The sequence below is a fragment of the Ammospiza nelsoni genome, chromosome 2 (assembly GCF_027579445.1).
Source record: "Ammospiza nelsoni isolate bAmmNel1 chromosome 2, bAmmNel1.pri, whole genome shotgun sequence".
In the NCBI taxonomy this organism is placed as follows: domain Eukaryota; kingdom Metazoa; phylum Chordata; class Aves; order Passeriformes; family Passerellidae; genus Ammospiza; species Ammospiza nelsoni.
This window is the reverse complement of record NC_080634.1, coordinates 80,412,350-80,435,949: the sequence shown is the minus strand read 5'-3', so window position 1 is coordinate 80,435,949 and position 23,600 is coordinate 80,412,350. Positions and strand designations below refer to the sequence as shown.

General features: G+C 43.0%; 1 protein-coding gene across 4 annotated transcripts in view; it reads right to left on the bottom strand.

The window, feature by feature from the left end:
* Nucleotides 1–21,613, bottom strand: part of CLYBL (citramalyl-CoA lyase) — a 165,099-nt gene extending 143,486 nt beyond the window's left edge. For all 4 annotated transcript variants that reach the window (XR_009417814.1, XR_009417815.1, XM_059466159.1 and 1 more), the window contains exon 1: nucleotides 21,552–21,613. Coding sequence is in view for 2 of the 4 variants with exons in the window: in XM_059466159.1 (XP_059322142.1) it covers nucleotides 21,552–21,604 (53 nt within the window). In the remaining 2 variants the exon portion in view is untranslated. The remainder of the gene's footprint in view (nucleotides 1–21,551) is intronic.
* Nucleotides 21,614–23,600: the final 1,987 nt, after the last annotated feature.

The following is a 23,600-nucleotide window of genomic DNA, read 5'->3' as shown; positions in this document are numbered from 1 at the left end:
CTTGTCTAGGTTTAGGTGATTTCCTGCGCACTTGGAAGGTAAGTATTTCCACCTCTTCTCAAGTCAAGTAAAGTCAACTGTGATAATCTGTGAGTCTTTTTAGAAGTTTCTACTTGGCACAGGATTAAAATTATTTGGATGTTCAAAAGTAAAAGAGTGCAGATGAAGAAAGATCTGTATTTCCTTAAGTGTAAGCTGACAGTGAAGTACCCGTATTTATGGGACACTCATGACTCTAATCTTGTATGCCTTAGCTGAGTATTTGTAAAACAGAAGTATTACCAGCCCTTTTTATTATGAGGGTTTTCTGAAGATAAATTAATTAATGTTTGTTAAGCAATCAGATATTTATAGCAATAAGTGCCATAGAAAACCTCATAAGGAAATTACCAATTCTGTCTTCACAGCAGGGTTTCAGTAGTGTGCAGTAAATAAGGCCTAGGGCTACACATTGAAAAATTAGGAGAAAACAAAATATTGAATAACTGCTCATTAACTCAGCATCGTCCATCTTGTTCACTAGCTGAGGCAGGGGTCCTGTGGAAAAAGCTGTGTATGATCTTGATTTTAAAAGACTGTGCTATCAAGCAAATATATAAGGGGGCTGAACTTAACTGCACCAGCTATCTTAATTTTGACATTTCCTCACTCCTGAATATTTTACTCTCCAGCCTTAATGAAGCTGCTTTGAGCTGCTGCAAGACTTTGCCAGCTCCCCTTATAAAAGAACACTTCTAAGAATGCTGTGTGTGGGGAGATACAGAGGCTGAAAGAATGACTGAATCATAAAAGAAAACAATATTAATAATATCAAAAGAGAGCTTCAGCAAAATTTTGCCCCAGTCTTTTAAAAGGCAAGAAAATATCAGTGAATCAGCTTACATTTAACAACAATAGTATGCAGCCAATGGGAATTTCCAGAGGAAACGTGGTCAGAGAGAGTATTTACACACTGAAACCAGGTTTGGTCATCAGCATTCAACAACACAGCCTTCCATGCAGTTGCTTTCTCTATATCAAGATTTGGATGTGAACTGTAAGTTCAGTGCCTTTCCAAACATTAGGTGCTAGAAATCAAGATTACTTTAAATAAAACACTGAGAGCACTTAAAACATTTAGGATTCCTTATCTGCAAGGGTCCATGGAAAAGGTGAGTGGAATATTAAGAATATGTTAAGAGCAGAGAAGGAGCATTGCCCTGGCAGGAGTGCTCCTGGGCAGCAGGAGGAGGACAGCACAGAATGGGCTGGAGGGAAGTAGTGTCCCTCCACAGTCATTCTTAGAGAGGGAAATTTGTGAGGACACACAGCAACAAAAATAGTTGTCTGTTGGACAGAAATCACCAAGCTCTAGCTGTGACTGCTGTAGCATCTAATGTGACAGTGGATTTATATGTGACATCACCATAGCTAAAATAAGATAAAACAAAATTTAAAGTAAATTGAATATGTAGCCTGAAAAAAAAAAGAAAGAGGAAATGAAATTGCCAAAGGAATGTATATTCTCCTGTTGGCAAAGTCCAGTATGTTTTTTGCAGATATTTAATCCCACAATGAGTTTTTTGTTCAAAAAAGAACTGGGGTAGTTTAGGAAAAAAGACAAAACCAAACAACCCAAACCCAAGACTTAACAAAATGCTACATGCTGATTTGCATAAAAAAGATTAGGTGGGAACACAGTGTATCTTGTGAAAAGAAAAGAAACTCAAAAAATAGTGCACATAGTAACAAATTCAAAGCTATGAAAAGAAGGAGCAATGGGAAAATGGCATTTTTCATTTTTATGATGCTTTGCATCTGCATTCATTAACTAAGGTTTTGTATTTTTTGGCTGTTTTTTTCTTCTACCAAAAAAAGAAAGAAAAATTATGAGGAAACCAAAACATACTTGTCATGATGGTAAAATGTTAATTCTGCAAGAAACACTTGCTTATTCTTTCTATCTTGAACATATAAACCTATGGGGAAAAATCTCAAGGATATTTTTAAACAGTGCACCATAAACGTTTTAACATTTGCTTGTTGAGGAAATTTTTGCAGTGAAAAGTTTCTCTAGAGAAATTATTTACAATATTAATTTAAGGCCTTACTTTGTAATTCCTTCTCAAAGGAAAAAAATAAATCCCACTGGCTTCAGAGCAAGCAAATTGATTGCTTATGATGAGATAACTGCAATGAAGATTCAAATGATACACTTTTGCCAGGGATTGTGTTTCTTTTGTGCTGCCTTTCCAGAATTATGCTAATTAAATGCTTACTAGAATGTCTTTCAATTAATTAACATATTCTCTCATATTCCTCATTTTACAATGGCTTTTAAAAATAATTAGGTATTAAATTCAAGATCCCAGGCACCTGATTCAGCAGCAGGTTGCATTGTGCTGAGCCACACAATTTATTATCTACACTAACAGTCATATGAGGAGTGAGGGAACTGTGCTGTCCATAGCTTTTTGGGGTTGTTTTTTTTTTGGTCATATGTACTTTTTGTGGTGTGTCAGCCTTCAACTGGTCTTGGAAACCCAAGAGGGAAATTCCAGACAGCCTGGAGGCAAGGGGGATCTTGCATTGCCTTCAGCCACCCTGTGATTGCATTTGCCTCAAAGCCTTTTCACTTCAGAGACTACTTGGCTTTTAGCAGCACCAGACACGGTTCCCAACCACCAGACCACCGCAAAAGACAAGATGTTAAAGATTTCTTCAACAGGACTTCAGCCTTAACTGGTGTGACTGTCCAGCTTTTCACACAGCCAAGGTCAGCTTGGCAAAGCATCTGGAAACGTCAAAGCAAGTTCAAAGCAAGGCCTTCCTGGCCCCAGCCAGCACACCATTGTCTTGGGCTGGTGGCAAAGCAGCCTCTGTGGCAATAAAGCAGTGCTGGCAGCAGTGCAGCGTGCAGGGAGCAAGGCTGTGCAAGTAAAGCAGTGCTGGCAGCAGTGCAGCATGCAGGGAGCAAGGCTGTGCAAGTAAAGCAGTGCAGGCAGCAGTGCAGCATGCAGGGAGCAAGGCTGTGCAAGTTGGCAGCAGTGCAGCGTGCAGGGAGCAAGGCCGTGCGAGTAAAGCAGTGCTGGCAGCATGCAGCGAGCAAGGCTGCCCTGCGTCGTGCTCAGCGCAGGCACGCGTGGCCCCGCGTGCACAGCCTGCTCTGTGCTCCAACGTGGACAGACTGAGGAGCATCTGTGCTGGGGGGGATGTGGAACAAATAAGTAATTGCTGTTTTTACTAAGTAAAGCAGAAAATTATAGCATATTAACAGCCAAGTGTGTTTGTTGCCTGGGAAGAACCATTTGTTTTCCAGTTTGGGCTTTTTTACTCATCTGAAGTGTGTGCCTCAAAGCACATTAAAAATGTTTTAATTATTATGAGTTTATGTTCTTATATGGATTTAAAGTGTATAAATATTATGGGGGATGGGGAGAGAAGAAAGTAAAATAAATACATTCAAGAAAATGTTGTGTATTTTTAGCATCCTGTGGTGGATGCAGTTCTGAATTAGCACCTTAGAAAACATATAATTCTTTTTAGAGAGCATTTATTGCATTAAAAACGTGTCCTGGTTTATCAGACAAGTGTGTGGCTATGTGTATGTTCTCTTAGGCACATTCAGCTCTCTTCAAAAAGACATCCAGCAGAATAGCACTCTTTAGGGACAGTGTTTCAGGGTTGACAAGAACATTAAACCATATTATAATTATCTCTTCAATGAAAACACGGCTTTGTAGTGGAGGCAATGCACGGTCCTCAAGGCGAGTGTTATTAGGCTGTATGTGTTTTCTTGGAAGGAGATTCATGGAAAGAAAAAAGCTTTTAATTTACTGCAAGGAAAAAAATACAGAGTACATGTCATGCATAGCAAAAGGGATTTTACAAAGAAGGCACTAAGTTGAGTGCCTCACTTATCTTCAAGAATGCTTCTACATAATAAGTGTGGGGATCGGTTTAACACAAGCCACAATATAGATATAACACACACATACAATTCCCTGTGACCGTTCATATAGATAACTACAAAAAAATTGTCTGTAAAGTAAGGTAAATATAAAGCAATTGCCTCCTGTGACATAAATGGGTTCTGTCTCATTCTTTGAGAGGTCACCACTGAACAGAATACATTCTTATGGCAGTGCAGATAATAAAATATGTTATTCTTAATTGGAATAGAAGGATTTTCTAACCCATCTTCCACATTCAAAATACTGTTTTCTCAAATTAATCTGAAATTTTAATGTAGGAGTTCTGAAACAGCAAGCAAAGTTACAAACTGCACCAAGAAGATTCTAATATGTTCATAAATGACAGTATTTAATATACATATCTTACACATACTATCCACACGTGCACATTTGGATTTATTTATTCACATTTAAAAAAAAAGAATACTGTGGATTTTTAATACTTTTGTAAATGCCTGAATTATTTTAAACCAAGAATTTTCTTCTTGTTTGTGAAAATGAGATTGCAACTTTGTTTTCTTTAGCATGTTGGCAAGTGGATAGATTTAAATTCCTTAAAATTGAATTAACTAGAAGAAAGAAACTAATGATGTTAGCCAACAGTTACATATAATCTGAACACAGCAAACACCAACAATATTATGAAAATCTTGTGTTAATGGAGAATTAATTGTAAAGCTGTGGCATTTCAGTTGCATGCAGGCAGGTCCAGGCACACTCAGACATAAACACAAAAGACAACGGCCCCACTAAACAGCTACCAAAATATACCCAATTGGCCTAATACTAGACACAACAGCTTGAGCATTTGTAGGAAAAAAAAGTCAGAAACTCACCAAATCATGGTTTTAAAAGCATGCTAGGTATCCAGAGAGGGAGCATTCGGAACAGTCAATTACTTTCACATTTTGTCCCAGGACTTTAAAAGTTAAAGGCATAGTTCTGCCAATTGTGAGATGCCCCATCCAGCACAGACCACCCACAACTACTGATTTTCCATCTGGTGAACAAAACAGACATCTCCCTAATTATTTTTAAAAAGGTTTTTTTTTCTAACATACTTCCTTTATTTGTCTGTGACCTGGAACTTAATGGAAAACCTGGTAGATGCCAACCTCATTTCTTGTAATGAAGCATCTTATTTTCCCTACTTTAACCATGCTTATTTAAAGGCTATTTAATAGAAAGTTATTACCTAAGCTGATCTTTGATAGGACCTAAATTACTAAATAGTTTGAAACTAGAACAACTTTATATCAAACCCTAAATGTTCTAGTTAAATATTAACTGTTAAAAGACCTTCCCTTAAAGCAGCATATTAAAACAGGAAGCAATGAGGTTTACAGTCTCATATGCTGGGTTCCCATATTGCCAGTGTCAAAATTTATGCCTTTTTTCAGCAATATGGTTGCCATTGCCAGCAGCACACTTATAAATGCCAACTGTAATTAAAATCTGGCACCTTATACAAGCATTAAACATGCTTACAGATTAAAAAAAAAATCTTTATTTTAAAATACTCATTGCAGCATATGCAGGCTTAAAAAAAATTCTTCTTCTGCCAGTTTTAGAAACATCACAGGAAAAAAAATTAAGGTCCAAGTTGTCCTGAAAATCAGTCCAGAGAAACCTAAATATTGTGCTGAATTTCACAGTGGATGTATGTGGGGGAGAGATGGCAAAATCTGGATTTTCACTTGAAACGGGCTGCAAAGAAATAGCATATTTAAAAGTCTGGAGCCTTGGCAGACACACAGGGCAGGTAACACACAGCCTTTATCTCAGCACCCTTTACACTGGCGGTTACAGTTCAATAAAGATGTAAAGCCTCATCGCTGTCACGGTGAATGCCCAAGCAGGGCTGGGGATTCACCTCCCACAGCCCAGTAAGGGAGGCTGCAAAGAACAGAGGCTGGGATGAACCCATAGCCTGTTCATCTTAATAGTTTTGGGGATGTAAACATGATCATCTGGGCTTTTCATCCCTTAAACACCCATCATTGGTGCATTGCTGTGCCTCCAGTAGTGAGCACCAGGCTGGGTGGCCAGTTAAGAACAATTCTCTCCCAGGCTTGTCAGCAACAGAAGTGATCAGCCTTGGGGAAAATAGGGAGCTGGGGGAAACAGGCCATTCTACCCAGCAAAATGTCCAGTGTAAATTCCTTTTCTATTTACTAGTGTGCTACTGCTAAGTTACACTGCTCTGTTATGGACCTGCTGGAGATGAGGAACCCATGTTCATGAGAGCTCAAAACATAAAGAAGCTACCCAGGCACACAGCAGCAGGTGCACAAATGGGGTGCTGCAGCACCCTGAGATTGCTTCTTAGTCTGGCAGCACTGCACCAAGCACTGGTCTGTACTGCTCCAGTCATTCACCTTGGCTAAGAGGTGAGGAAGAGTCATCCAGCCACACTGTCAAGTAAGTTGCTGGAGAAGGACCACCCCTCAGAAACTCAGCACCACCTGGGGACTCTGCTTGTGGGGAAGTGCCAAAATGATTTTTAAGCAGCAACTGAAAGTAGTGTTTTTTCAAAGCAATTTGATGACAGGTTACAAATTGGCATTTACAGGAACAGCTTCCAGAGTGACCAGTAGATGGAGAGGAACCATGCTGGCTCTGTCCCAGAGCTGGGGACACCACGGACCAAAGGCGCGATGACCGAGGCGCTCCATCATGTCCTCCGTACCTCATTGTGCTGGTGCCTGAAGCAAGGTTTTCTCTCATGATCCTACCAGCAGAAGAGGTAATTAAATTTCATTGTGGGGTGTCCCATGTACCAAATGTTTATGGACAGGACTGAAAAATTGTATCCTCGCATTTTCTTGACATCGCTTTCTTGGCTGAATTCCTGAATCCTTATGTCAAGTTTGCACTGATGGTTAGGTTCACTTCAGTTATTGATGACTTTCAGCAGGATTAAATCTTTCAAGACTATTTTCTTAAAAATAAACTACACTACCAAATGGGAAACCTTGAGTTAGATAATTAATTTGAAGCATGTTTTCCCATGTAAAGGTTTTAGTTATTTTCTCGGAGAAAGGTTAATTCTCAGTTTGTAACCACTAAAGTATGTTGCTTTGTAACTTTGTAACTAAATATAGCTTTTACACTAAATTTGGCACTTCTTATTGCTAGCCAGAAGGACAGAGTAGCTCTGCTGATATATATTTAAACTTTTCTATACCTCATTATACATTTTTTCAGATTAATTTTACTGTTTTTATTAGAAAATCATGTATGGCACAATTCTTATTTACTAGTTGATCTCTTTGTGTTTACTTAGGATTTATGTTTCTTTGGATGAAAACTGGAATACAATTTAAAACATAATGCAAGCTTATAGCTTGCATAGCACTATCTGAGAGAGGCTGGACTTGTAAAAAATACTGATTAGATTTAAAAATTTATCTATTAAAATAACTTAGTATTAGCTAGAATTAGCACCAATCTAGTATTTGGTCTTAATATCCTCCAATATTGTAGTATTAGCAAATCTAATCCTCTCATAATTAGCTTTTATTCACAGATTGGTAGAGAAGAACAAGCTTTTCTGCTTCTTTCAACTCCCAATTGGTCAAGTTTGAATAAATTAGTCATTTAACTGAGCTAATTGAATATATTGAAGAAAATATTCTCTTGGTACTTGCAGAGGAGGCTATTGATCTCAAAAGCCAACACAATACTTCAAACACTTTGGGCTTCCAGAGTTTAGATTTTGACTTTCATCAGCTGAATGGTTTGATCCACAACCTGGAAGCACTGTTTCTGTTTTGGCTGGGGGTGGGGGATTATTATTCAAACAGATTACAGTAAATTTAGGATTTGCTGTAATTTTATTAGGCAATTAGGCATATTTTTAAGAATAAATATACCCAGCATGAATTTTTGAAAACTGTTTTTCTTATTTATTTCTTGATCACAAAGTTGTTGCCATCTCATTGATTTCAGCTCTCTGCTTATCATTTAGTTCCAGAATTTTTTCCTTTAACGGAGGAATATACCAGCATTACCATTACTGGTGGCAGAAAGTAGCAAGACCTACATCTCATATATTTTATACAAAGATGCCAGAACATAATTTTTATCCGTTGTAAACAGGCTGCAAGTGGTCTGAAAAAGAATCTGGCAGTGTCTAAAGTGCTAAAAATTTTCAATGTCTTTCTTTCCTAAACTAATTCCCTTCATGGTTGTGGAGTGAAGACATCCTGCAGGTCCTACTCTCCACGCTGCAGATCTTGTCAGGCATTGCAACAGATCCATCTGGCAAAGGGTCAGAATTCCTGTCTCTGAAGCCAAGGCCTCCCAACATATTTGCAGTCCGAAATACCAGAAAGGCCCAAACCATTGCTGGTTTGCCCCAGCAAGTTTATGCTCAGGTTCAAAACCCTTTAATTTTGCCATTACCATTGCATAATCAATGTCATTTTATGCAGTCATAGATTACAATACCAAATCTAAACTATCATGTCTATTTTTGTTTCTTAGATTCTGCCATTTGTTGGTCGTGCTTTCAGGTTAATATACCATTTTCCAGGCAAAAGCAGTCAAAGAAGCTGATAAAAAATACCCAAAGCAAAAATGCCCAAAGAAATGTAGCCATTTGAGACTACATTCATTTTCTGGTTTATGTTGTTCAGGAACACCAGTGCTGAGTTTCTGTGGGAAGACATGCTGCCAATGGCATGTGTCTTAGGTGATGATACTGACATTAAAGACAAGGTTGACTTAACTGAGGTCTGTATCATTTCAGATATACTCAAAGGAAATCCATTGTGACTGCATAAAGACCACAGTGCACTTCAATTTTGTCTTAGAAATTACAAATCTGGAAATCCCAAGTCAACTTTCACACTCTGAATGTGTTCTTGTGCAAGCACTGTGTCACTGTGTTTTCCTTTTCTTTTGTTCTTTTTTTTTTTTTTTTTTAATTTGTTGTGTATAAGACATGGTTCTATTCATTCCAAATTATTGGATCTAGGCAAGATTTTCGCAATTTTAAGGTTCTCTACTAGAATGAAAAGAAATGTTAGGAAATGCCACATCACTCTTTGGTAAGTCATTTTCATTTCTTTCCTACATTTACCTAGTCAGATGAATGTGAAATGGGGCGTGAGAGCACTCTAAAGGGAAGGAAGCATTGCTCAGGTTCTGTTTGGCAGAGAAGGTAAAGTATGTAGGTGGAAAGGAGCCCCTTTGAATTTAGCCTTAGAAAGTTTATATCATCAAAAGCTCTGATGCCAGGCTTCCCTACCTTCAGACAGACGTGATCCAATGCAACCAAACTTCTTGAGAGTCAAGAGTTTATGTGGATCCAGCATTGCAAACAAAAAAGAAACTTTTCCTCCTAAAACGAGACTCTTACTCCTTAGGTAGAGAAAGAGAGACAAAACCAAATTCAGCCTGTACCCTCTCTGTAGGGCACCACAGGCTTTACCCTAAGATGGGCACTGTTCAGCATGCTGTGCTTCATGTGCTGTGGCAGCAACTGGTGTATACTGGTAAGCAAACAGCATACATATCAAACCATCCACACTGAAACACACAGATGTGCTTAAAGCATGACAAAAGAAACACGTGGCAAGAGAGGGACTGTCAAGCTGAAAGAGTGTCATGGCTGAGGAAACACACAACCAATAACAGAAACAAAAGGGGAGGGGAAAAAATCCCAGAGGAGCAGAACCCAACCCACTGGGAGAGATGGAGATTTTTTGCATCAGTCTGCCTATTGTAGAGCAGTTACTGGCTCCACCAAAATTTGGCTGACAGGCTTCCTTACAGCATGTGGATGTACCTGGTACCCTGCTGGGCTGACAGGTGAGTAAAACTGTGTGCAAGAGGGCAAGAAAAGAAAATGCAGAAAGATAAGAGCTTTTCTTACCCAACACCATTAACTTTCAGAACTTCATTCAAAAAATAACTAGAGAAGACTCCTGCAAAGACAAAACTGCAATCCAAGGGAAGGATCATCTTAGAAGGAAACTGCAGAATTATACCTTCTGGCAGATGTGATACCTGAACCAGCCAGGCTAAACTAGATACAGTGCTCTTCATCGTGAGATAACCTCTCTTGCAGCAGGCCACCACAAGAGGTTATCCTGTAGCTCTAGAAACACCAGCGTCACAATGTGTAAGAAAACAAAGCCTCTAATTAAAAATGTCATTGCACATTTTCATTATTTATGGGTACTGTATCTCAAGGAGTAAGTTAAAGTAGGGCACAGAAGGAGCATGTGCCTTTGGAAAATCATGCACTACCTCTTCTGCACTGCTTCTGTGGGAAAGTACTGAAAAGCACAACCCCATGGGTCTCGGGCAGAGGTGGCACATCAGGAGAAAATACCATCCATGCTGAGTTGTTTAACACAATGTCACATCTCTTATCCTGTGAATTAAGCTAGAAAAAGATTTACTCCATGGTTTGGAATCAGGCTGGAGGAGAGAGGGACTCCAGAGCAGCAGTCCCTGCTCAGAGCACCATTTAATTGGATTGCATCAGGTAAGTAGCAATTACAATTTTTTTATTTTTCAACAGATGTTTGCTGGTTACAGTGAAACTACCAGAAAGGTCAAAAACTTGCATGTTCTTACAAATTAAACTGCCTTCTCAAACTCATCATTATTACTTATCTCTTCTAGGTTGAGAGAGGGCTATGTGGAAAAAAATCTAGGCTCTCCATTGCCACTGAAGCAGTGCCAATAACAAACTGCAAAGGGGGTGCCCAACTGCAAACTTTTACAAGCCCTAAAAACTTATAAATGAAATTTCAAAAACTGAAGATGAATTACATGTTTTGTTTTGCACAATGCCTGTATCTACTTCTATTACTACTCTTTTCATAAAGTTACTGTTGTTCTCACCACACAGCACACCAAGAATCATTAAAATCTGAGCAAGTCCTGTTTGTTGTTTGACATGGTTTATCTAAGATAAATAATATCTATTTATCTAAGCCCACGTGTTCTCCAGGAGAAATGGCAACACATTAGTTCCCTCCTGCCCAAGCAAAATACAAACACTTTGTATTACACTACATTATATCATAAACTTTGGTAACCAGTATTTCCCTTCACAAAAACCACACATGTTGTCCTCTGCCTTTAGCAGGCACACATGGGTTCCAACTGCCTGCCATTAAGTTTCAGCTTTTAAAACCTGCAAACAAACATACGGTAGAAGTTAAAATTATGCACTGCTGCTAAATTTGCTGTGTGTACTGCAGGAGGATAATCTGAAAAAAACCATGTTAACAGTTCAACATTTAAACAAAAATGAACAAACTAATTAAAAAATAAAAAGGGATGATTTTGAGTTTGTATTTTCAATCCGCTACATTTCATTTCTCCTCATTTAACTATCTGTCCAAACTAAGAACACAATCAGCCAAGCCTTTGAGTGAACAGGATCAGTGAGATACATTTTGGGACACAAAGTAATGGGAGCCTTTTATTTCTGTTCCAAGCAGTAAAGCTGCTGCAGGGTGAGGCGGGAGCAGGCAGCAAAGCCAGGGGGTGTGAAGGGGACTGGTCATTAACTTATCAGTTCCAGGCCTTAGCTTTCTAATTGACAACCTCAGGGCTACTTTCATCACTTGTCGACTTCAAACCCACACTCAATTTTTCCTTTAGATAATGATGCAACTATAACATAACGGTGTTTCTGACATATTGCAGCATGTAGCAGTAGGATGATTTCCTCAGTAGCTTAGTTTAACAGAAAAGTAAAAAAAAATCCAACTGTTAAATGGTTTTCACATCTATCAACTTCTAAAAAAACCAGTCAGTAAGAAAATAGATTTTGTGCTTCCAGTATATCGAAGTCACTGTTTGGTGCTGATCCAACCCAAAGCACCTTCAGTGCTTTAGTATCACTAGAGATTTAACAAAATAAGTGAATGGTTAAGGCAATAAGCCCATAAAACATGCATTCATATATAAAGCCTCAATAAAGGAACCCACAGAACTCAGAAATGTACTACAAGTCGGAGAACTTGAACAATAAATTCCCCAAAAATGTCATTAGAAATATATTACTGATATGATATCTAGAAACCTTATGTCCTTCACAAAGGAAATAGAGAAATAACAGGAATGCTGTAGTGGACACGTCCCTTCAGAGAAACAGAAAAACGTGACTCACATCCCCCACAGAAATCTGAGCAGTGGCTGAAGGCTGCTGAGCCATTTACACAGAGTAAGGTCCTCAGGAAAGTATATTCATCACATTTGGATCACAAATTTGAAAAATACTAAATTTTGTCAAGTAACAGCATGTCCAGAGGCAGCAAAGCACCTGGCTGTAACATAAACAGTCACATAACTGCCTTTTAATAGTGGTTACAAAGGTCTGAGTCCTGCAGTCGGCTCTGCAAAGGCCTGGGGTCACAGTGAGCTCAGTGCAGTGTCTGGGGCCCTGAGCACGGCAATCCAACAAAAGCAGTGACAGAGAATGGAATAATACTGATGTGCTTCCAAAGTGCAGCCATTCCACTGGCTCCTACATGATCCACAGGAGGAGGGAGCACAGGCTGGATACCACACTGCACAGCCAGGTGCTGCTGGAATAGGTGTGCACAAGCAGGCAGGTGTGGAATTAATCCAGATTAACAAAGCAAAGACACTGCAGGCAGACTTGATGTGCAGTCAGCTCTTGTCTCTGCTGGCATTTGGGCTCTGACGGTGCAAATGGGCACCCAGGTAAGTTCAGCCACAGGACATTAATGTGGCCATGAATAGTTGGCTTATTCTGGCCTGACTGGAAGAGTTCAGCCCCAGCCATTTCAGATTACAGATGTGGATGGCTCATTCCAGGCAGCAATTGCTACATTTTGGTCATGAACTTTAAAACAACAGCTCCAGCTCTTATTTGAGGATTAACAGGGGAGCAGGTAAAGAAAGCAGTACCTGCTCTGGGAAAAAACACTGGGCTCACTGTTTCCTTGGGCTGCCTTTCAGGCTTTCTAAATCCATAAAGCATATTGTGAATTTTGCAGATTACATTGCCTGTTCAGAGTTGTAACAACAGCATATCACCATATCACCCCCTTTCAAGTGTTGTACATGCTGCTACTCCTTCTCAAGCAATAAGGAGGCAGGAGCTCTCCCTACAAAATGCCTGGCCCATGTCATGGGCCAAGGTCACCAGTTGCAAAATATTATTAAAAAGCCAGGACAGACTTATTTTATAGCCAAATTAACAGCTCAGCAAAACAGTGGGCTGTAACAGGGAAGACAGTAAGTCCAACAGCAGGGCAGTTCAACTGCTAAGGTTTTACTGGGATCACTGCCTGGGATGTTTTGGGGTTGTTATGGGAAAAGAGAGTTATCAACACAAGAAGTGTGAAAACTCAAGTTATTACATGAAATATTAAAGGCAGGTGTTTTTCCATTTTTTTAAACCAAACCCCACCACCTTTGCAATTTTGCCACTCCAAGGCTGCAAGCAGCAGTACAAACTGGTTCCCTTGCAGGGTTCGGAGCATGGCTTTTACAAGCCTGTTTTGCCTTCCTGCAGGCACTTTGAGCTTATAAATGGCACCTTTCAGTGTCCTGAATTACGAAGGGCAGCTAGTCCTGAATTCTCCTGTCGCTTAATGATCTCACATAAAATGAGGTCCACAAAACTTTTACTACCGCTGCAGTTCAAATTCACAGGTGAAGAACCACTGGGGAAAGGATGTGGACATCTTTTGCTTTCCTAATTTTCCAGGTGCAAGAAAGTTTCCCACTTGGACTTGAACAATTAGTTACTCTCAAAGCAAGTCTGATCTAAATAAAAAGACTTCAGTATGTTCCCCTGATAAGCACTGAGAAAATCCAAGGGGAAACCACTTGAAAACAACACACAATAGCACTACATTTAGGTAAAAAAAAATTAGGTTAAAAAGACCCTATCTAAGTATTTATTAGTCTTTTATTTTGCACCTAATATTTTTCACTTATCACAACTAAGTATATCTGACACTCAAGGATTATAGATAATATTTAATTAAACACTGATTGGTTCTGCTCTTATTCTGGTAATAATATCCAGTGTTTGGAAAACATACTGCACCTTAGCAGTATGAACAAAAAGTCAAAAGAAAGTCTTTCCAAAAAAAGAAAGGATTTTGTTTGTTACAAATTACTTCTGCATTTATATAAAGATTTAATGATTCATGGCATGCCAAATACAGTGCTAATGAGGTTTGAGTTGTGTTTTTCATTTTTGTTAGAATTTTTTCTTGCTAAAAACAATTATTAGAGGCCATTCAAATGCCACTGCATAAACCAGGAAACCTAGTAAAACTGCAGGCAAAATTGGTATTTTGTTTCAAGTGTGGCTCAAGAGTCCAATTCACTTGTTGGTGAGCTGCATATTTCAAATAGCACCTACAACTCCTTCAAAAATGGAAGCCAGGTATGATGCTTTTAAAAAAACCTATTTATAACATTCATTAATGAAAAACAAAAATTAAAGAGTGTAAGCTTACCATTTAATTCCTGCCTTGCGAGGATGAACATCTTAGCCTACCTGCTTTCTTCTCTACTTACCAATGAAAGGTAGATAAAGGAGCAGAAATATAAGCTCTTAATTCTCAGCACCTCTTAGAGGACACTCGTGCCCTTAGGAGCTTAAAAACCTTCCTGGGGAGCGTTATTAATCTTGCTGCTAGCAGCACAGGATTTTTAAAGCCTATTAAAACACCGTCTAGTCATAGACATGCAAGTCTTGCTTTTTAGTGACCTGGTTTCAAGAAACAAACAAAAAGTCTGGAAAATATGCCAAATTAACTTTCATCATTCAGTCACACGGATCACTGCCCACCTCAACTACTAACTAGATACCAAACATTGTCCTTCAACAACAAACCTTGCCATCTACCACACAGAATAGTTTGAGCTGGAAAGGACCTTTAACAGTCAGTTAGTCCAACCCCTTGCCAAGGCTAGGGCCATCTACTACTCGATCAACTACTCCACATGTTGATGCTTCAGTCTAATGGAAACCCTGCTTTGACCTTGCTTCGTCCTTGACCTTGCTCTTCCACCTCTGCCTTTGGGCCTAGGAATATTTTCAGAAATCTGAAAATAATTCCAACTGACTTCTTCCCAGGGTAGCACTCCTGCCTGGCTTCAGCCAAGCTGCTGCCCGTTTACACCACTGCAAGTCAAGCCACTATTAATCCCTTGGATTTCAGTCTTCCAAGTAACATGTGCATTACTCCAAAGGCTTTCAGACGACTTTTTAACTGAAAACATCCAGGATGTTGGGGGTTTTAACAAATCATCATAGCTATTGCCCAGCAGCTGATAAGGCTGAAGTTAATTAATGTTGCCAGGAAATAGAAATATAGCTGTGATGAACTAGTTTTGTTATGCCCATATTCAACATTTCCTCTCCTTTCCTTGAAGAACATTTCACCAACTTAACAAAAACCACAGAAACAAACACAACCCCCCGACCCAACAGGCAGGGCAGATGAAAGATATTCACACTAACTAACCCCGCTCTCTGGTTCACAAAAATCCCACTGACAATATCAAGAGTGGGGAATCAAACCCCTTTATTACCAAGTCCACAGCAGATAAAGCAGCAATTGTGCTTATACAGTAGTGGAAGTGTAGCTACAACATAGCGTGACAGCTTGTTAGTGTTGAAAATATATAAGCTCTTTGTAATTGTGCCTTTGGAATGCCATCTGTCTCGAATTAACGTCCACCTGGGATCATGTTTCGATGACCAATATGGACAGATTACTGGAACTTTAAAACCTCGCTTTCTTTGTAATTGACATTTAAACTGTTTGAAGTTTCTCATTAAGTCCTTTTTTACAAATTAGGTGCAGATGTATAAAGCTAAATGTACAGTACTAAGGGAAATTAGGTCACATGAATGCTCAATAATAAAATGTATCAACTGCTTAAGTGCAACGAGTACATTGAAATTTAGAGATCAACTTTATGCCCCAAATTCTTCAAAGTTTCATCATTCCCCTTTCATTGCTGCAGGAGCCCCTGATGCCAACCATTTTTTAATTAAAAAGGCAGAGAAGGAGGCAGGTTTGGCCACGCAGACAATGACAACTGGACAGCCCTGTCCCACAAAGAGCCAGAGAAGGCAGGGCAAGCAGCCACAGAGATGCCCATTTCACAGGGACAGGCAAATCCTATTTACACCAGTGATGCCGGGAGATTTAAAGGGCACAGGGAGACCTGGGAAGTAAATATAGGTCTGACCAGAAAATAAGGTAAAATATAGGAAGGAGACTTGTTCAACATCCTAGGGCTAAGAAACCACAAACTGACCTCCAGACCCACTTGCAGTCGAAGTTCTGCAGACCTGCTGTGCTCCTCACCCTTGTGGAATGAAAGAGGGAAGTGCATAAAAGGGCAGTGGCTGGAGAAACACCTCCATGCACAGCCCAGTTGACAAAATAAGGGCAAATTGAGTGTTTCCCCTTTCCAAACAAGGAGGTTCAGAACTCGGGGAGGTGTGAGAAAGGGGTCCAGGAAAAAGCACTACCAAAAACTCACATGATGTGCAGAGGACAGGAGGAGATACACAGGGGTTCATCAGCAGAAATTCTACAAAGCTCTTAGCATCAAGGGGCTTTTACCTGCCAGAATGGCTCTTAAGAAAAGAGACCTCAAATACAGCAGCCCAATCTCCCCAACAGGTATGAAAACTCCAGGGATCCCACTCACCCAGCCTTTATGAGTAGCCAAGAAATACTGCCCCAGTGTGTGAAAGCTCAATGATGGAAGGCACTGAGCACCCACCAAGGGAACACACGCCCTCCTTTCCCATGCAGGGCTGGCACTGGACCTCAAGATGCCATCCCACAGCTGGCAGTGTTTAAACTCAATGCAGTCACACACACAGGTTTCGTGGAAGGTCCATTAACCTTTTCTTCTGGAGAAAGGTCTCTCACTCCAAGTTAGGACACCATCTACATAAAATGCACAAATTCAAATCCTTTTGGCACCACAGCTAACACGTTGGTTCTGGAAACAACACCAGGATGCATACCCTGGCTCTCTGCTTGGAAGCATGGAGTTGCAATGGAAGAAGCAACCTTCTCTGAAAGCTGCTAAACCAGACCAATACTGTCAACCAGATCTCTTTCTGTCTGCTTAGACTTCATCTGTGTGCTTAGGCTACTCTTAAACAGAGTGTCTTCAGTACCACTACTTATTACAGTGATTTTAAAAAGCTTTTCTGCTCACATCCCCTTATAACCCTATTCTGGTAAGCTACTAAAACTCTTTGCAAAAAAAGTGCAAACTTTTAACTGGGTACATTTCTGCTGCTTCTGATAAACACCCAAGCGACTCTGCTGTGAAATTGTCCATGCTTCTGGTTGCAAGATGAACAGCAGGTCCCTGTTGGTATCAGAACAGGAGATTCTGGTTTCCTCATCCACAGGATCTTTCTCGAGTGTTCATACACATCTTCAGTTCAAGGAGGAATTCAGAAAAAAACTGCGTATTTTTAAAAGAAATAAAAATTGAACCATATGTAAGCAAACTTCATCACCTGGGAGAGAATAAAACCTGACTGATATAATACAGCAAGATAACAATATTTTTCCAGGACAGGCCAACCCAATTCATTTGCAAAAGGAATGAGACAGAGGAGTAACTCATTTTCCATGCATATCAAACAAGAAAGGCTGCTAAGGAAGATGTATTTGTACCCAGTTCTTTCTGCTCACACATTACAAATACTGGCTTTCATTTGGGTGATGAGTTTGCAAGGGCAGGTACAGGAGCACACAGGACTGTCCAGAACAGCACAGGCTTTAGCAGACCAGTTGAGGTGCCAGTGGTGATTAGCTGGACACACCCAGCTTTGCATCCTGCTTCTCATTAGCATTAATTATCCACCATCATACCTCTGCTGCTGCCAGGATGAAAAGTGGCTTGGGCAGTAGTTTCACAGTCCTTCATGCCAACTGTGGAGTTGCTAGAGTGCACAATAGGGACCTTATATTGGGCCCATGTCTTCCTGCCAAGGGCAAAGGAGAGCAGAGACCTGGTTGAGCAGAAAGCTGGAGCAAAGAGAACAGGTAATACCTCCTTTGCTCTAAGACCTCTCAATGGAACTTTATCCTAACAAAAACGTTTGAGTGAATTCGAAACACCAGAGCTAAGGCTCAGTTTTGTGACGTGCTTCACCTGATGGCTGATGGAATGCCCCATCCTACACACATTCCCTGTGATGGAATGCCCTCACACACAGCCCAGAATGCAAGGTAGACTGAGGCTCCATCAGGTCCACCCCAGAGACAGGATCACAGTGCCAGGGACTTGATTAGGGGTGCTCAGGGTGTCCCCAATGGGTGCCCTCCCCAGTGTGAGCTGCTATCAGGTTCTCACCCCACTAGCAACACAACAATATTCATTTCAGTGAACCAAAGTGACCTTGTAGAAAAGCAGACTCTGCACGTGCGGCTCAGCAATTCTGCCAGATAAAGTGTTTTTATCACTAGAAAGTCACACTTTCAAATAATTTTCACCCTGAGGCCATAATCTCAAAAGACACACTTTAAAATGTGTAGAACATAAAATGAGTGATTTTTTTTGATTGAGGTTAAGGAAAGAAATCCCTCACAGACATAACACTTTATTGATATTCTTGGTCACAGCTCTGCACACGCTGAACAGGATCAGCTAAGGACCACAATTCATGTCTTTCCATTTAAAACCTGCATCAAAGAATAAAACTATTTCACAACTAACAAAAGGGAACCCTTTAATTTGCTACAACAATTTCGGCTCCCATTGCATTAGCACCCTCCAGTGTCCAATACATGAAAAACATCTTCACTAATTTACCAAGCAGATACAGACTTGGAGCCTGAAACACAAGGCCCAGGAGTGGTGGACTCCTGGGAGGGAAATTGATGAGAATTGATGATGAGAAAAGAAACTCCCAATGCTAGAAATTTTAAATGACATAAGCACAGTCTCTGAAGAAGATCTGACACGGGGTTAGTACTCGTCAGGCTCCTTTGTTCCTAGCAGGCATGCCAGTGTCTGCCCCTTTGGCACAACAGGCTCTACATGCCCACGCTGTACATTCCATGCTCTGCAGCGTTCCACTGAGATGTGGATGCTGCCTTTGACTGATTTAGCACAGGCATGTGGGTATGGATCTGCCTGGGGTATGCCATGCAAATGAATACATGTCATAAAACCCTCTTGTACATGGGTGACGTGCTTGGCTCACTGAGGGCAAACAGGTGACTGTGCTTCAATGTGCAATGCTCCTCTCTTACAGCATCGTCACCAAGCAAAGCGAGAACAACAGCAAAAATAGCTGCACTTGCTACTAAAAACAGCTGGATGAAGGGTTTTTTAACTTTTTCCAACACAAAAATCTTTCACAGGCAGAGAGAGCCAGTAGGCTCTGGAACATGGCAAATAAGAAAAACCAGCTCTGGGTACCTGCCTGGTAATAACACAAACACTCGGTCCTCCTTTTCTGGGCAGCACTGCTTCCCCCCAGCCTCACAGGGGCAGCAGCACGCACATGAAGGAGGAGGGCAGCAGCTGGAAAGGCAGCCACACCACATCGGAGGTACCTGCTGTAATTAGGGTTCCCCGTCCAACAGCATGGCAGAGAGCTCTGTGGGACACAAGAGCCAATTAAATCCAATCAACGTGTTCATTGATTGCTGACATTTGAAGTCATCCCTGTATTTTCTCTCCCAAGTGCACACAGTGAGCAAGGACTCCTCATGCCTCATCCTGCTGTGGTCTCTGACTGCTTGGACGCCCAAAATTCTGTGGTCTCTATCTGCCCAGTGGCCTCTTGGGCTCCACAGCAGCACTGATGACAAGGAGCAGCCAAATCCCACCACGGGGACACCATCACATCTTCTGGGAGTCATGCAAGGGTGTTGTGATGCCTGGCAGCCATGTCCCAACCCACAGTAGCACCAGCCAAGGAAGCCACAGCTGGAAGGGTGCAGCCTCACCATGGCATGCAGGCAGCCTCTTCTCCCAGCCCTGAACAGGCACTGCACACACATAAAGGTCATCACCCCTGCCCTCACACTGTGTAGATTCCTCTTCCACCCACAGTATGAATATTCAAAATTCTTCATGACCAGAAATAGCAAGGCATAGCATTTATGATTCTGCACCAATATGGGGAAAAGGGGGTGAAAACAAGGGGGGAAAAAAAGCATGTATGTGGATGCATCCTCCCCAGAAACTGGCTGTAAAAGTGCACTGAAGGGGGTAGACTGGAAAAATGACCCTGGGTGCTAGGCAGGATGCTCCTGTGGGCAGGAATGACTGACATGGACTTACTGGGCTCTTCAGAGTGCCTCCAGCACAGCACAAAGCACTCCAGCTGTCCCTGAGGCTCCCCAAGAACACCAGCATCAATATTGCATGCTCACAGTAACATCTACATTACAGTTTTACAGACCGCATAGGCTTTTGTCACTCAGCTATAAAATATTTACAGAACCACGGTCTCAGTAGAGAATGTGAGAATTTAAAGCTTTAAATATTGATACTAAAATGAATTAACACTTGATTGCCTTCCTAATATCAATACTATAGAATAAAGTGTTCTCCTTCTAGCAGTGCTGTTGAAAACCTGCCTTAAATGAGCACAGACCCATCAATCCCTCCCTCTGGCAGAAGTCACTCTCTGCCCCCGGGAACAGGCAGGCACACACCTGCAGGCAGAAAGCTGGACATGAAACCCGCACACTTCTCCAGCAGGAAGGTGCAGCGGAGCCTTTATCTTCCTTGGCACTTGTCACTTGGAGCCTGATCGTGCAACACTGTACGGCGATCCTCTGTTTAAAGCAGAGCTTTTCCTAGCATCCTGCCGAAATCCGTGCTATTCCCGACATCTATTCACCCACCTGTGGGAAAGCACCGGCTGATTTCGGGCCCTTGACAAGTGGACATGAGTTGCCTACACGGCCTTCCCTCATCCAGGCACTGCAGGAGCCGTGTCCCCCCACAGCACTGTTGTCCCACAGGAGCGCGGGGACTCCGCAGCCCCGGGCTCACGTGGGCCCTCAGGATACCCCAAGGATAAGGGATGCTGTGGGGGGCCCTGGCACCCCTGCTCCTGCCCGCATCACCACCTATGCATCGGTGGAGCAGGCGGCACAGGATGCTGTTTGAACAACGGGAAAGCCCCGGTGCGGAGCCGGCTCGCCTGGCCCCGCTCCCTCTGCGGGAAATGGGGCACGGGGCCCTAAGGAGCCCGCTCCTCCAAGGCCGGGAGCACGAATGGGAAAGACCCAAGGTCACCCTCCGGGCAGGAGCTGCACCAAAGCGGACAGCCGGGCAAGGGCAACGTGCCGGTAACGGGAGCAAGCACGGAATAGCTCGGGTCGGAAGGGACCTAAAGGACCACCTCATTCCGACTCCCCTCCGGCGGGCAGGGACACCGTCCCCTAGAGCAGGAAGCCGACTACCATTCCCAAGTTGCCCGTGCCCGAGGGCAGCCCCGCACACCCGGGGGGACCGGGGGAGCCTCGCTCGGGCGCGGCTCCGGCCGTGAGGGGAAGGGAGGGGGAGGGGAGGCGGTGCCGGGGGTCTCGCGCCCCGCCCCGCCCGCGCGCGCGGCCCGTCACTCACAGTCTCCGCCTCCCCACGCGCAGCCCGGCCCGCCAGCACAGCCCCGCCGCCATCGCGCCGCCGCCACACGCCCCGCACTCCCATTGGCTGCGCCGGGACACGCCTCGCACTCCCATTGGCTGCGCCGGCGGCGCCCGCGGCACGCCCCCGCCGCGCACTCGGCTGTGACGTCAGGCGGAGGCGCGCTCCCGGGCCGCGGCCGCGCTCCCGCTGCTCCAGCGCGTCCCGGCTCCGCAGCCCGCGGGGAGCGGAATGCTCGAGCTCCGTTCCCCCGGTGCGCCTGTGACTGCCGCGAGTGGGAACGGCCCGTTCGTGCAGAGCATGAAGAGACAAGGCCGAGGATAACACAGGATGTAGCAGTGGGCGGGGTAGGAAAGAAACCAACTTGGGAAGAAAAGGGTCCGGAAAAGGAAATAGGGATTCTGAATCTGTTTTCCAACAGTCCAAACTTAGACTGAACATATAATATAATTTTCTTTGCCATGATGCTGGAATGTGCCAGATCCACAAAGTATAATCCCAGCAAGGTATCCAATATTGTAGATACTTCAGTTCGTTTCCAAAGGACGCAGACTTGGATCATGCAACCTCTCTGTCCTGTCATCTCTCATTCCTGCCCTTCCACAACTGCTGAACATGTTGCCCTGGCCATGGGAGAGAGATCCCCAAGACACTCAATTGCAGCAGCTTTCCTAAAAACAGGTGGTGGATAATGGAACGCCCCAAACCAGTGCCCCCATTCCTTGGAAAACCCAGGTTCACATCCCAGGTTCATCCCAAGTCTTCATGGAAAGGCTTTTTCTTTCCTAGGGCCACTGAGTTTTGCTGTATAACTCTGTTGTTTTCCCAACACACAATTGGCTTTCCTTTGTCAGCGAGCTGTGTGGAAATTTTCCAGTGTGGCTTAGCATCACTTCACTGGGGAAGTGGTGTCAGCAAAGCATGAGCTTCCCCTCCTAGCAGAAATAAAATCTGCTGTTTTGCAGAGCTGTGCTGAAGCGTGAACGTGACCTGTGCTCAGCTTCCCTCCCCCGCGTAATCTTGCGTGCAAGTCATGGGTGATACCCCTTGAATCTGACACACTGAGATAGCAAACATTTCCTTATCACCAGCAGCATGACAGAGTTAACCCTTCTCAGCACAGGTCCAGTGAACTGTGTGTGGCAGAGACTGCTCCTTCTCCTTCCTGTCACTGTTTCCTCCTTTGCTCTCTCCTCCTTCCAGCCTCACCTCCTTGGGGAACTTCCTCATGAAGGATGATATTGCACAATGATATGCTGGAGGAGAACCTTGGACTTGTCTCCTTGCCCCTCTCTTATTTCTGTAGGGACAGATTTCCTTCCTGGCACCTCTCTTGTCTTTTCCCCTTCCAGCTCCAAGACTCAATACAAAATGCTCTCCTTCCCCACTTCACTGATGAGGATGGCCTGCAGTGGGGAAAACAAAAAGAGATATGTGACACCTGATAGATCCTCTTGGCTCTTGTTTCTCCATGGCTCCCCACAGAGAGAGGAGAGCAGAGCAGAGCAGAGCAGCAGCCTGGAGAGGATGTGAGCTGGAGAGGGGTACAGCCAGACCAGGCAGAACCCCTGAAATGTGCATCATGGAGCCATAGAATATCCTGAGCTGGAAGGGATCATCAAAGTCCAGCTCCTGGCCCTGCACAGGGCATCCCAAGGATCACACCATGTGCCTGAGAGCATTGTCCAAAAGCTTCTTGAGCTCTGTCAGGCTGGTGCTGTGAGCACTGCCCTGGGGAGCTGTTCCAGAGCCCAAACACCCTCTGGGGGCAGAACCTTTTTCTAATACCCAGCCCAAACCTCCCCTGACACATCCTCCTGCCTTTCCATCGAGTCCTATCACTGGTCACCAGAGACAAGAGAAGAATCTTCCTTGCAGGAGCAGCATTTAGTGTGACATCAGGGGGAGGCAGGATGCTGTGCTGACAGGAGCAGCTCTCAGGTTTTGTCAGAAGTCCAAACAACCTTTCCTCAGCATTAGCAGCTGAGCGTGGGTTTTGCATCAACCGGTGCTGGCAAACCTGGACTG